The sequence below is a fragment of the Nomascus leucogenys genome, chromosome 3 (assembly GCF_006542625.1).
Source record: "Nomascus leucogenys isolate Asia chromosome 3, Asia_NLE_v1, whole genome shotgun sequence".
Lineage (NCBI taxonomy): Eukaryota > Metazoa > Chordata > Mammalia > Primates > Hylobatidae > Nomascus > Nomascus leucogenys.
Window position 1 is genome coordinate 116414238 of NC_044383.1, and position 14053 is coordinate 116428290.

General features: G+C 43.0%; 1 protein-coding gene across 1 annotated transcript in view; it reads right to left on the reverse strand.

Moving 5' to 3' along the window:
- SAMD3 (sterile alpha motif domain containing 3) overlaps window positions 1–14053 on the reverse strand; it is a 236331-nt gene that overhangs the window by 53069 nt on the left and 169209 nt on the right. Inside the window, exon 7 of the mRNA XM_003255697.3 lies at window positions 12182–12295. Coding sequence (XP_003255745.1) covers window positions 12182–12295 — 114 coding nt within the window. The remainder of the gene's footprint in view (window positions 1–12181; window positions 12296–14053) is intronic.

Here is a 14053-nt window from a genome sequence, read left to right on the forward strand (position 1 = left end):
CTTCAGGAAAAGTAGAACGGACTAAAAGTTTTTTAAAAACACACCTCACCAAGCTCAGCCACCAACTTAAAAAGGACTGGACAATACTTTTACCACTTTCGCTTCTCAGAATTTAGGCCTGTCCTCAGAATGCTACAAGGTACAGCCCATTTGAGCTCCTGTATAGACGCTCCTTTTTCTTAGGCCCCAGTCTCATTCCAGACACCAGACCAACTTAGACTGTGCCCCCAAAAAACTTGTCATCCCTACTATCTTCTGTCTAGTCATACTCCTATTCACCGTTCTCAACTACTCACACATGCCCTGCTCTTGTTTACACTGCTGGTTTACACTGTTTCTCCAAGCCGTCACAGCTGATATCTCCTCGTGCTATCCCCAAACTGCCACTCTTAACTCTTGAAGTAAATAAATAATCTTTGCTGGCACTCTCTAATCAGATGTCCTGAGTCGTCCCAATTCTTAGACCTTTTATACCTGTTTTTCTCCTTCTCTTACTCCATTTAGTTTTTCAATTCATACAAAACTGTATCCAGGCCATCACCAATAATTCTAAATGACAAATGTTCCTTCTAACAACCCCACAATATCACCCCTTACCACAGAATCTTCCTTCAACTTAGTCTCTCCCACTCTAGGTTCCCACCCCGCCCCTAATCCCACTCAAAGCAGCCCTGAGAAACATTGCCCATTATCTCTCCATACCACCCCCAAAAATTTTCACCGTCACAATACTTTACCACTATTTTGTTTTATTTTTCTTATTAACATAAGAAGACAGAAACGTCAGGCCTCTGAGCCCAAGCTAAGCCATCATATCCCCTGTGACCTGCACGTACACATCCAGATGGCCGGTTCCTGCCTTAACTGATGACATTGTCTTGTGAAATTCCTTCTCCTGGCTCATCCTGGCTCAAAAGCTCCCCCACTGAGTACCTTGTGACCCCCACTCCTGCCCGCCAGAGAACCCCTCTTTTTCCTTTACCTACCCAAATCCTATAAAACAGCCCCACCCCTATCTCCCTTCGCTGACTCTCTTTTCGGACTCAGCCCGCCTGCACCCAGGTGATTAAAAGCTTTATTGCTCACACAAAGCCTGTTTGGTGGTCTCTTCACACGGACGCGCATGAAACTGGCCTCAAGTGATTCTCCTGCCTTGGCCTCCCAAAGTGTTGGAATTAGAGATGTGAGCCACCGCATCGAGCCTAAATTTGTGTTTTCAGACATAAATTGTCACCTTTCAAAAAGGAGCTCTCTGTTGTGCTAAAACAGCCCACTCATGACAAAGAAACCACTCACTAGCAAGGCACCAAACCAAGTGGTGGGTGAAAAGAAGTGCCAGGTTACTAAGCCCATAAATTTGAGATACAAAAACCAGTGGGGCACACTAGAGAGGCAGATCTGGAGACTGAGGTGGAAACCTCTGGAAACACAAAAGGTATCTGAGAACTAGATTGTGACTCTGGAGAATTACAAAAAGGTCAAACGCGCCAAAAATAAACCCTCCAAAAGCTGTTTTCTAAGCATCTCACCAGGCTTCAGTTGCACTCCATGTGGCTTTATGGGACCCAGGGCAGAATTGATACCACACTCAGCTGAACTCTGGTTGACCTTCGGAGTCATAGCTCATAAATCATCCCTGTTTTCCCAAATTTCGGGGCACAAATTGTACCTTTCTCCAAGGGCACCCACTTGGAGACAATCTCCTACTTTGAGGAATTGCGATACTTTCCTAGTCTTGTAAAATAGCATTGCTTTCTGGTCCTCCAGGGAGGAGAACAAGGGACAGGTGGAACACTTTGCTGTGAAGAATACACATCCTGGCTACAGGACTTGGTCTTCACATCTCGAGTGCCACCAGCAATAGTATTAGTACTCCCACCATTGGGAGAGAAAGCAGTGACAACTATGCTGCTCTCCAGGGACTGAACTGAAAGAAATTGTGCCCCACAAGTGGCTGTATTGTGGCATCCCATTTTCATTTAATTCCTCTCTACATCCAAGCCTGCAGACTTTATGCACTGAAAATGGTATAGATTGGGATACCCAGGTTTATATTATCAACTCTGAAGCTAAATGGCATGTGATCTCTGCAACATCCCAAACCTGAGATATTTTGGGGACATAGCAGAGGAAGAAGCCGGGGAGGCTTAGATATCTGTTTAAAGAATTTGCTGTCATTTTATCCTAGGACAGAAGATGTTATGGTACACACCCCTTCCAAATAGGGAACAAATTTTTCCAAACTACAAGTGAATCAGAAATTCTGCTTTTGAGTTAATTATGCCAGTAACCTGGGAATTACCTGCTTTACCTTGGCAAGAGTAGCTACTGCTAAGAAAACAAAGTAAACAAGAAGGTTTGAAGAACCCAATAGAGACACGTGCCAATGAACAAGGAGAGATGCTGTCTCTGAAGATACTGAACAATGTCACTTCAAAGCACCCCTGAACTATGAAGAAAATGCTGTTTCGTTGCTGCAACTGATGGTACCCACCGTGAATTCTGAAAAACATTTGAGCCACATTCCTATAATTTTGATGTTTGCTTTTAATTTATGTTTTATAGCCCAGGGCTCTCACACCTGGCAATAAATTTATGAGATTTCCAGAGGAATTACATGTCTGAAATGCATGTGTGAACCTATAATCAAGCACAAAGAAAAGAGAGATGTGACTGGCATCAGGTACCATGTCTTGGCAAAGTGTTGCCTGTTAGACAGATGTCTCTCAAACCCTCCATGTTATTGGCCCCCAGTGTGAGATTCAAGGCCTCGGGAGTCTTTGGGGCCCTAATTCACCAAAAACAAAGCAAAAAAAAAAAAAATTTTAAATCTTCCCATTCCCCAATTCCTCTTGATATTGACAGAAATGCAAAGTTTCAGAAACTCAGCCCTTTATCTTATCTACTACCATGACATGCACATCAACAAGTCTCACAGAGCTGTCACCTCTCAGTCCCTCTTTTCTTTTTTTCTTCCTCATTCATGTGCCTGTAATCTCAGCACTTTGGGAGGCCGAGGCAGGTGGATCACGAGGTCAGGAAATAGAGACCATCCTAGCTAACACGGTGAAACCCCATCTGTACTAAAAATACAAAAAAAAAAAAAATTAGCCAGGCGTGGTGGCACACAGCTGTAGTCCCAGCTACTTGGGAGGCTGAGGCAGGAGAATTGCTTGAACCTGGGAGGCGGAGGTTGCAGTGAGCTGAGATCACACCACTGCACTCCAGCCTGGGCAATGGAGCGAGACTCTGTCCCCCAACCCCCCCCCCGCCAAAAAAAAAAAAAAAAAAGAATGAGGCATGACATGCTCAGTTGTTGCAAAATGGTTCCGTAGTACTATTTTTGCAGTTCAGAAGTATTAAAATCTGTTTTAATTTATCACCAGCAATCAAAGTGGGCAAGGACATTCAGTAGCTACTGAGGAATATAGAAAACTGGGTCTTTAAACAAAAATGAAGAAGGCCTCTCTTCATTTGGGAGGTGGTGGCATTATTGAACTGTTTAGACTGACTCTGTTGAGTGTTTTCTATATAAAATGTTAATATGGAGAAGAGTGAGAAGAAGCCATAGCTTTATCAGAATACCCGTTGTTGTTGTTTTTTTCATCCTGCTAAGTTCTCTTGAATAAGCTGTTGGTCATATTCTTCACAATGCTATTCTCATGTTTGTTTTCTCATGTTGGTTGATAGCACCACTAGTTATATAAGCCAGAAGTACAGGAGAAAGTTTACCACCCAGCAAACTCTCCTCTTCTCCTCATTAACAGGCCCACGATGTCCTGTTGATTTTATATTTAAATATCATTTTGATGCCTGTTACCACCGTCTTAGTTTAGACCTTCATCAATTCTTGCTTGAACTTTAGTCTAGTGTTTTGATGGGTCTTCCTCCTTTCATTTTTCTCCAATCCATTCTCTACATCACTGCCACAATAAATGATGAAAACTATGTATACCTGATCAAATCACTGAATCTCTTTGATTATTCCCTAACCTACAGCAGTAGTTTTCAATTCCCACTATACGTTATAATTACTTGTGGAACTTTAAAAAAAATACTGATGCACAAGTCTCATCCCCAGAAGTTCTTATTCATCTACTGCTTTGTTACTCAAAACATGGTCTTAGAACAGCACTGGAATTAAGAATTGCAGAATCCCAGGCCCCACCCTAACCTACTAAATCAGAGTCTGTGTTTTAACAAGATTCCTCAGTGTTTTATAAGTACAATAGAATTTGAGAAGAATCAGTTTAGGACATTGGTATTTTTCCTGTAAGTCCACTAGGTGAATTTAATGTGCAAAGTTAAGAGATGCTTAGCATGGCATGGAAGTCCCCTCCTCACCTCTCTAACAGAATCTCACCATTTACACCAACTCCATTTTCTCTGCCTCTATCACATTCCAAAAATAATCCAAACAGAATCCTCCATGCTATTTCAGGTGTTTGTACCCTTGCACATACTGTGAATGTCCTTTTCTTCTCCTGCTTCATTTTCCTTAAGATAAATTTCTAATCATCTTTCAAAATCCTCCTTCAGTGTTTGTGAAGTCTTTCCCCAGAGGTCTTCGCCACGCTTACTTCCCAGAAAGTCTTATTTCTCCCTCTCTCTGTGTTACTTCTCCATTTCTCTTTTGGCATATTTTTCTGTGTTGCAGGTACTTGCTTACATATCTGTCGTGCCTACCAGACTCTGAATTCCTCAAGGAAAGGAATAAAGTTTCCATCCCCAACCCCATGTCTACATAGTACCTAGCCCATGGGGTATAGTCAGTAATTTGGACTGAACAAAAGAAAAGCAGATTAGAAATCAAGATTACTTTTGACCTCTCTAAAGACTTAGTAATAGTGTCCACAGATATCTTCCCCTGACAGAAAGTTTGGCTCTAGCTCAAAGCCAATATTCCTCACTTCATTAGGGTCCCTGCTCAAATATCACCTAGTCAAAGTTGAAAGGACTTCTCTGAGAACCCCATCTGAAACAGAACCCTCCTGTACACTGACACATACATGTACACGCACACACTGCTCACTCTCTATCCCCGCTCCTGCTTTTTCGCATCACTGGTCTTCATAGCATTTAAGCAAATTTATAACCTAATGTTATATTTATTTATCTATTTTTCTCCTTACATTAGAAGGTGAGCTCTGCAAAGTGGGAGGCTTGGTCAGTTTTTCCCTACTGTATCCCCAATACCTACAACAGTGTCTCACAGGTAGTAAGCACTCAGTAATTATTTACATATTGAATGAATGGATGAATCCTGATTTAGGTAAGGAATCTTTAAATAAGTATTTCCTAAGGTGTTTTCTTGTAATGTTAATAGATGTTACACAAAGAGAATCCTGGGTTAAACAAAGTTAAGTGGGTTTTTTTGTTTGTTTGTTTTACTATAAGACTCCTCAAAGCCTACATTAGTACATTACTGTATGCTGGAAATCTCTAATCAAGGAATAGAGTTAGTATGTAATATTTCCACAACACAGAACCTTTAGGCATGAGGTTCTACACAGGAAAGTGGTACAAAATTATGGGATCTTGCTCCACTGCCCTGGGACTCAGGATCTAAATGTGTCAATTCAACACCTGTGTGGTCTTTGATGCCCCCCCTCTCAGTGGTGACTGGGCTTCTCTAATCAGATTCTTGAAACTTCCCTCTTCACCTCATTGTACATATTGGTTCATAGACCTTGTTTCTGTTTTGTTTGCTACGGCAACAACCAACTGGTGTCCCAGAACTCCCCAAAAGGGAGGCCTGAAGCATACGCTCCTCTTGCCTGGAGCCCTGAGTCCTGGGAAGGCTTCCAGACACTGTTGGCCTACCTGCACTTCCTAGAGCCGCTTCTGCTTTGGGACCATTTATTAGAATCGAGAGCAGAATTTTTTCAAATCTCTTTGGACCCTGTGTCTTAGCGACTGCCCAGACAAGAACAACAATAGGTAAAACTAATGAGCTCCTAAGCTTTTTTTCATAAATTAATTCATTCTTCTATTTATTTTACAGATAAGAAAAGTGAGACCTAGTAAGGTTATATAACTTGTCCAAGGTTACTCAGCTGGTAAATGACAGAGCTAGAGTTTAAAACTAAACTCAAATACTTGCCTATCCTCATCTCCAGACTTACCAACCCTGGTTATTAGCAGGGTTGACACCCTGGACTAATACATATACTTACCGCTCTCCCAGACCATCTGCCTTTTAGCTCTATGATTGAATCACCATGAGTGACAATGGATCTCAAGATATTGCATCTCACCCCCATGTCTTCCTACAAGGCTCTTTCATTATCTATTGTGGTTACATATATTTCAATTAAGAAGAGCCCACAGAAAATGCTTAATATATCTGTTCCTTCATGCAATGAACATTGTTGATCACCTGTGTCAGGGACTGCACAGATGAATAATACTGGTTCCTCTCATCCTTCCCCCACCCAGAACTCTTGGCCTATAGAGGACCAAGGAATTGAGGAGTAGGAATTGAGAAGACAAATCACACATCTAACTGGAACCTGCATTAATGAACCCATAACTAGGCTGGCACACTTCATTGCAGCTTCCCTTTATTACACACTGGTATTGGATGCACACACAACTGTGTGGCCCCTTGCCTGAACTACCTGTGTGGAAGAGCCTGCAAACAATGCGTCAAATATGTTGAAAATCCATTGACATTTGCCTTAATCACTGAGCATAGGCAGAAGGATTAGCTTATTCTACACCATTTCATTGCAATGGCCAGACCGAAAAAAAAAAAGTTTGTAATTAAAATAATTTTTAAATATGCATGAAACCATGACTAATTTATAATTATACCCAAAAGCGGAAGCAAAACATCTGGACACATATATTTAAAGTTCAAGTGAGAAGCCTTTAAAGTAACATTTAGGAAGCCTCTACCTGTTTATCTACTTTCATGCCTTATTAGCTACTAAAAGGTGAACAGTTTCAAACAGGGTAGACAAAAAAACAAAGAATAACACTGCAAAAAAAGCTCTTCCCAAAAAATCACCAGCACATGATGAAGATGGGACCTATTAATCCCTCCTTCCAGAAAGGGCATTTAAGCAATTCAGTAAAGAGCACAGTATCTTCATGACTAGCCTGAAAAACTCTGTCTACAAAACCATGTTGAAACCCTCTGTCTACAAAAAATAGAAAAATTAGCTGGGTGTGGCAGCGCATGCCTGCAGTGAGGAGACTGAGGTGGGAGGACTGTTTGAGCCTGGGAAGTGGAGATTGCAATGAGCTGAGATAGCGCCACTGCACCCCAGCCTGGGTGACAGAACGAGACTCTATCTCAAAAAAAACAAAACAATAAAATAATAATAAAACAAAGAGCACAGTATCTGCTGTCCCTGGAGAAAACTGCAATGTGCCACAGCACTCTAGCGTTTCCTTGGACACCCAATTCACCCACTGGAACACATACCTCATTTTCACTACTGTTAGAGTGATTCCAAGAGCCAGAGTCAGGTGAATTTCCAGGCCTTTTTTTTTTTTTTTTTTTTTTTGTCAGCACACAATCGGGATGAAATGAATATGTTCATTTCAGGGAACAGAGGAAAAAAATATCACAAGAATAGTAATTGCCACCTTGTGAGGTGTGGTAACAGCTGCCAGGTGCTTTGATATGTTCTATCATTGAGCCCTCAGAAGACTACATATCGAGGTGCAGGAGACATGGTTCAGAGACCACTTGTTGGGCAAGTGGAGGAGTCAGGATTTGAACCCAGGTGTGAGACTCCAAAAGCTGGCACTTGTTCCCCACCTCTCTCTACCTCTTGAAAAAGGCTGGCTTCAAGAGAGCCCTGTAGCCAAATACCTTCAGATTTCTAGCCTGTTATGGAGGAATGGCTTATAGACCCCTGGAGTCTGGCTCTATAAAAAAAAAAAAATTAGTATGTGGATTATATTAAAAGATCTAAAAAAATCGATGTTATTCAAATATTTATCCCTTCCTATGAAAGTGTATTCAGTCTTTCATTGGCTCACACATCCCAAGTTCTATTTTATTTTATTTTATTTTTTTGGGACAGAGTCTCACTATGTCACCTAGGCTGGAGTGCAATGGAGTGATCTCAGCTCACTGCAACCTCTGCCTCCTGGGTTCAAGTGATTCTACTACCTCAGCCTCTCGAGTAGCAGGGATTACAGGTGCATGACACTATGCCAGGCTAATTTTTGTATTTTTAGTAGAGACGGGGTTTTACCATGTTGGCCAGACTGCTCTCGAACTCCTGACCTCAGGTGATCCGCCCACCTCAGCCTCCCAAAGTGCTGGGACTATAGGCATGAGCCACCATGCCCAGCCCCAAGCTCCATTTTAAAGCTCCTATTGAGCCTCTATGTGTGAGGAGCCAAGCTAAATGCTGGGTTTACAACAGCAAGAAAAAACATGGTCATTGTCCTTGAAGCACTTATAGTCTAATGAGAGAATACAAACTTTAAAGTGATCAATTTCATTAGCTAGTTTACAGTCAAGCACGAGATAAGTAGATGATACTATGCACAGAGGAAGGGCTCCGTGCCTGGCCTGGAATGTCACTAGAGTCTTTCTATAGAAGGATGTTAAGGAAAGGAAGGGAACTACACACCAGGATGCAAAAATCATACAGTAGGCCCTTAACAACTGTTGACTGAATAGTGCCCCAGGCAGAGGGGCAGGAGAAAGGGACCAAGAGTGGCTCCAACACTTTGGCTCACAGGGTTGGATGGTGGGAGCCACCATCTGAGATAGGACATTGGAGGGGAGAGAATCTTCTGCCCCATCTCAGTCCACAGTCCTGGATAAAGGGCAGGGCCATAGGGGAAATACTTAAAATAGATACTTCACCCTGTCTTTATGGGCCCCTCCTCCCACACAGCTGATTGCCCAGGAGGGGACACCTGATTCACGCTGGGCCCATGAACAAAGCAACACTGAAAGATAGAGTCAGTTGGCTGGGAGGACCTGAGCTATTTATAGGGAGAATTTCCTTTGGGGTTGGTACTAGGGCAAGGCAGTCGTATGCCAGGTAGTTTGAGGGGAGCAGAACAGCCAGAAGTAGTATGATAAATCTGTACTTGTAGGGAGAAGCAAGGAAATGAGGCCGACTAGACAGGAAAGCAGAATGGAGACAGAGACAACCCGTGAGAAAAGCAGGGACCGCTTCGCTGCCTGGCTCTCCAGCACCTGTTTCTTCATGCTCGGGAACTTACTTGTTCTGCCCTTGGATGCTGGGAAATGCTTTTCTCACAATAAACTCCCTTTGTCTTTACTGTGAGTGGATTTTTGTTTCTTACTGCCAAATACATAGGCAGGAAAGATAAGTTTACTTTTTGAAACATTAATTCTGAGGTGCGGTATGCAGAGATGGGCAGCTGGTGGTAAACAGATAAGTAAAGGGCTTAAGGGAGACTTTATGACCAGAGATCAAGATAGAGGTGTGCCACTTCTAGTTTCCAAACCCTTCTATTTCTCTCAATTTCTTAGCCAGTCCTATTTTGCTCCTCCCCCTTGCCAGGTGCTATGAGGAATGTGAGATGCCATTAAGTATGAGGCTGTTTCTTTGATGAGCCATGTGAAAACAATTGGAATAATAACCCTGCCTAGCCAGTATCACAGGAGCATGATGAGGACCAAATGTCAGGGGCTTAGAAAGGAGAAAAGACAGCCTGGGCAACACAACGAGATCTCATTTCTTCAAATCATTAAAAAATTAGCTGGGTCTGGTAGTGCACACCTGTGGGCTCGGCTACTCCGAAGGCTAAGGCGGGAGGATTTCCGGAGCCTGGAAGGTCAAGGCTGCAGTGAGCCCTAATTGCATCACTGCACTCCAGCCTGGGTGACAGAGTGAGACCCCATCCCATCAAAAAATAAAAAAAAAAAAGAAAAAGAAAAGAAAAGACCTACAGGTATAGAAGGTTGCATCCTCATCTGCTGTGTCAAGTAGGCAGGGAAAAGACACCCTAAGGAAAGTAGGAACACCTCCAGGAGCAGGGCTGGAGAAATGGCTGTACACCGAGTGCCCTCTGTGTGCTTCCACTCTGCTTGGAACTTGGCAGGCATTATCTATTCTTAATGCTCAAAATAACACCATGAGAAAGTATCATTATTATTTCCATTTTGCAGATGAGGATACAGAGACACAGTGCTACTAGGGTAGGTAGCACTGGGGCTAATCACTGTTCTCCCCAACTCTACCCACACTTCCACAGTTATAGACATGTGGACTGGCTGCATTTAGCAGCTTCCTGTTGGAAGGGGTAGTTGAGAGCTCATGGCTTACTACATGCGCCTGGAGCCAATCACGGGCAAGCTCTAGGAATCAACCAGCACCCATGAGCGGGAAGAAGGGGAAAGAAGCCACCTTGCAAATGAATTTCCACTTTCTGAATCATAGTTCAATAGAGGAAGACCAAGGCAATGGATTTTGCACCTAGGACATACCCTTCCACCTTCTTGGTCGCCACCCCAAACAAGAGTCAGTGGGCCCTAACACTGGGAGATCTTGAGGCACTGAGGCTGTGGGGCTGGAGGTGGGGTCCAAGGTTGAAGAGAGGGAAAAAGAGCGGAGAGGAGAGCCCAGCCCATTTGCAGGAGCTCCTCATCAAAGGTGCTGCTCTTCTCTGTACTCATAGGGCTGCTGGGGCCTTGCAGGCCTGAGTCCAAGGCTGTTGCCCTCAGTCCCCTGAGCTCTCACGCTGAGGGTGGCTAGGTCCTGTGCTGAGGCAACAACAGCCCACTTGGAAAAAATAGCTAGAAATCCTTTGACTGCTCTAAATCTCGGTTGTACTCATTTACAAAAAGGAGAGAATAATGCCCACCCACCATGCAGTACTGCTCTGTGGGCAAAATGAGCTGATAGTGTAAAGGGGTTGTGAAAACTGAAGGACCACATCCTTGCTTGGCTATTGCCCGATTATTCTTTCTGTGCAAGGTGACAGTCTCTCTTTTCAATGAACTACGTTTAAGGCATTGCATTTGCTTGTTAGTGACTGGAGACAATATGTAATATGAGTTATGGATGCATGGATTGCCTGGGTAGGATGGCCGTGAAATGCTGTAGGACAGGGGTTCTTAATCCTCAGGCCACAGACTGGTTCATGGCCTGTTAGGAAACAAGCCACACAGCAGGAGGTGAGCAGCAGGTGAGTGAGCAAAGCTTCATCTATATTTATAGCCACTCCCCATCACTGGCATTACCACCTGAGCTCCGCCTCCTGAGAGATCAGTGGCAGCATTAGATTCTCACAGGAGCACACACCCTATTGTGAACTGTGCATGTGAAGGATCTAGGTTGAGCACTCCTTATGAGAATCTAATGCCTGATGATCTGTCACTGTCTCCCATCACCCCCAGATGGGACTGTCTAGTTGCAGAAAAATAAGCTCAGGGCCCTCACTGATTCTACATTATGGTGAGTTGTATAATTATTTCATTATATATTAGAATATAATAATAGAAATAAAGTGCGCAATAAATGGAATGTGCTTGACTCATCCTAAATCCATCCCCCCGACCCCTGTCCTTGGAAAAATTGTCTTCCATGAAATCAATCCCTGGTGTCAAAAAGGTTGGGAACCGCTATTCTAGGGGATGCCGTGACCTCTGTATCACATCTTACCCATGACCATCACAGCACCAAATCCTACGTGTGGTTCTCTAAGTCTACAGTTTTTCCTTTGTTCAGTTGTAATCCATATATTGAAATATACACTACATAAAACCCAGTGTAGGAACATAGAGAAAATATTTACCAAAACAACTGGAATATAAAGCAAATGCTTACCTGCCTCTATCGGGAGAGTCAAGTTAAAGCAACAACTACAAAATTCAAAACAAAAACTCCACCAAGGGATATTCTATAGAACATTATTCATTGAATAAATTCCATCTTTGTGACTGCTGCCAGTCACCTTGAAGAGTTTATGACAGAGAAATCCTCTTTTTCCTTAAGAATGTACACTTGAAAGATGTATACTATCATTCTAAAATTTTACTTTTCCAATACAAAAACCAGAAAATTTAATCTTCATCTTTTACCAAATATCTTTATCGCTGGATAAAAATATATTCCCTTCCAGGAAAACAAAAAGTTTCAAATTAGAAATACATCTAAACATATGAAACCTTATCAAAAAGAAATAGAGAAGAATGTTATTTGGCTTTAAACTGTCTTAAAGTTGGTACCCCCACCTCTGTTTCAATACTCTTTGGTCAATTAGTCCATTATCAAGGTTTTCAGCTGGATAGAAAGATGGCATCTGCTCCCCATGGCTGGCTGGACTGGAGGACTCTTCATCCCTGTAACTAAGAAAGAAGAGGTGGGTCAGGCACTATTCAAGAGGTGATGTGACCATTGATCTCACAGCAGCTCTGAGGGTAGCACCAGCCCAGAGTAAACATCATGGTCTGTGTCCACTTCCAAGTTCCACATTAGACCCATGACTAAGAGAACGGAAAGAAGGCCCCTCTGGCGTCATCTAATTCAGTGGTTCCTACGTGCCAGGAGGCAGACTGATGCCAGTTCATAATGCTGTTTTCACCAATCTATCCTATTTTTAAATGGCATTAAGACAATACCTTCCTTTATGAAATGATGTGATCATAGAATGTATCTTTTTAAGCTAATATTCTTGTTTGGCAAAATTAAATGGTAAACTCTGCCAGATCCCTACTCTGCTCTCTGCCATTTTGGGAGACATTTTATTATCTGTGAAACCTCAGGATCTCAGAAACATACTCCGCTAGCTCCCTTATTTTCCAAGTAACGCGACTGAAGCCTAGAAGGCAAAACAACTCCTGGTGATCTACTCAGTAGCAGTGCCAGGATTTGAACTCAGTTTTTCACCTTCCTGACCAATGATTTTTCTTCCAGTTTCAACAAGAACAACAACCAAAAAGCAACTGCAAATATGCCCACCTATTTCATATCCCCATCATTTGCTGAGGTATCAACAGGATGCGAAATATCCTGCTCAGATGTGGCCCACACATCCTTTTCAAAATAACATGCCAGGCCGGGTGTGGTGGCTCAACATCTGTAATCCCAGCATTTTGGGAGGCTGAGGCGGGTGGATCACCTGAGGTCAGGAGTTTGAGGCCAGCCTGGCCAACATGACAAAACCCTGTCTCTACTGAAAACACAAAAATTAGCTGGACGTGGTGGCAGGTGCCTGTAATCTCAGCTGCTCGGGAGACTGAGGCAGGAGAATCACTTGAACCTGGGAGGCAGAGTTGCAGTGAGCTGAGATCATGCCATTGCACTCCAGCCTGGGCGGTAAGAGTGAAACTCCATCAAAAAAAAAAAAAAATGCCAGGTATAAACCAAAAATAAAATTCTAAGGCCCCCAACTGTTTGAATGGACCCCTCCTCTCAGCTAAAGGCATTCCAAAATTAACCTAAAAGACTAATTCAGGCCATTATGGGAAGGGAAGGTTGAACATGCCTCATTATACCAGGCATTTCAGGAAATTTCCTTTTAGAATTCAGGAAAAGGTGACCAGCATTAACATCAACACAGACCTTAAGTCTAATAAGAAACATTTATGGGCAAGGCATGGTAGCTCACACCTGTAATCCCAGCACTCTGGGAGGCTGAGGCAGGTGGATCACAAGGTCAGGAGATTAAGACCATCCTGGCTAATATGGTGAAACCCTGTCTCTACTAAAAATATGAAAAATTAGCTGGGCATGATAGCATGTGCCTATAGTCCCAGCTACTTAGGAGGCTGAGGCAGGAGAATTGCTTGAACCTGGGAGGCAGAGTTGCAGTGAGCCGAGACAGCATCACTGTATTCCAGCCTGGGTGACAAAGCAAGACTCCATCTCAAACAAAAAAGAGAAACATTTATGATCTATTCTCTCTGAAGCCTGCTACCTGGAGGCTTCATCTGCATGAGAAAACCTTAGTCACCACAACCCCTTATCATAACCCAGACATTCCTTTCTATTGATAATAATTCTTTCAATCAATTGCCAATCAGAATTTTTTTTTTTTTTTTGAGACAGAGTCTCACTCTGTCACCTAGGCTGGAGTGCAGTGGTACGATCTTGGCTCACTGCAA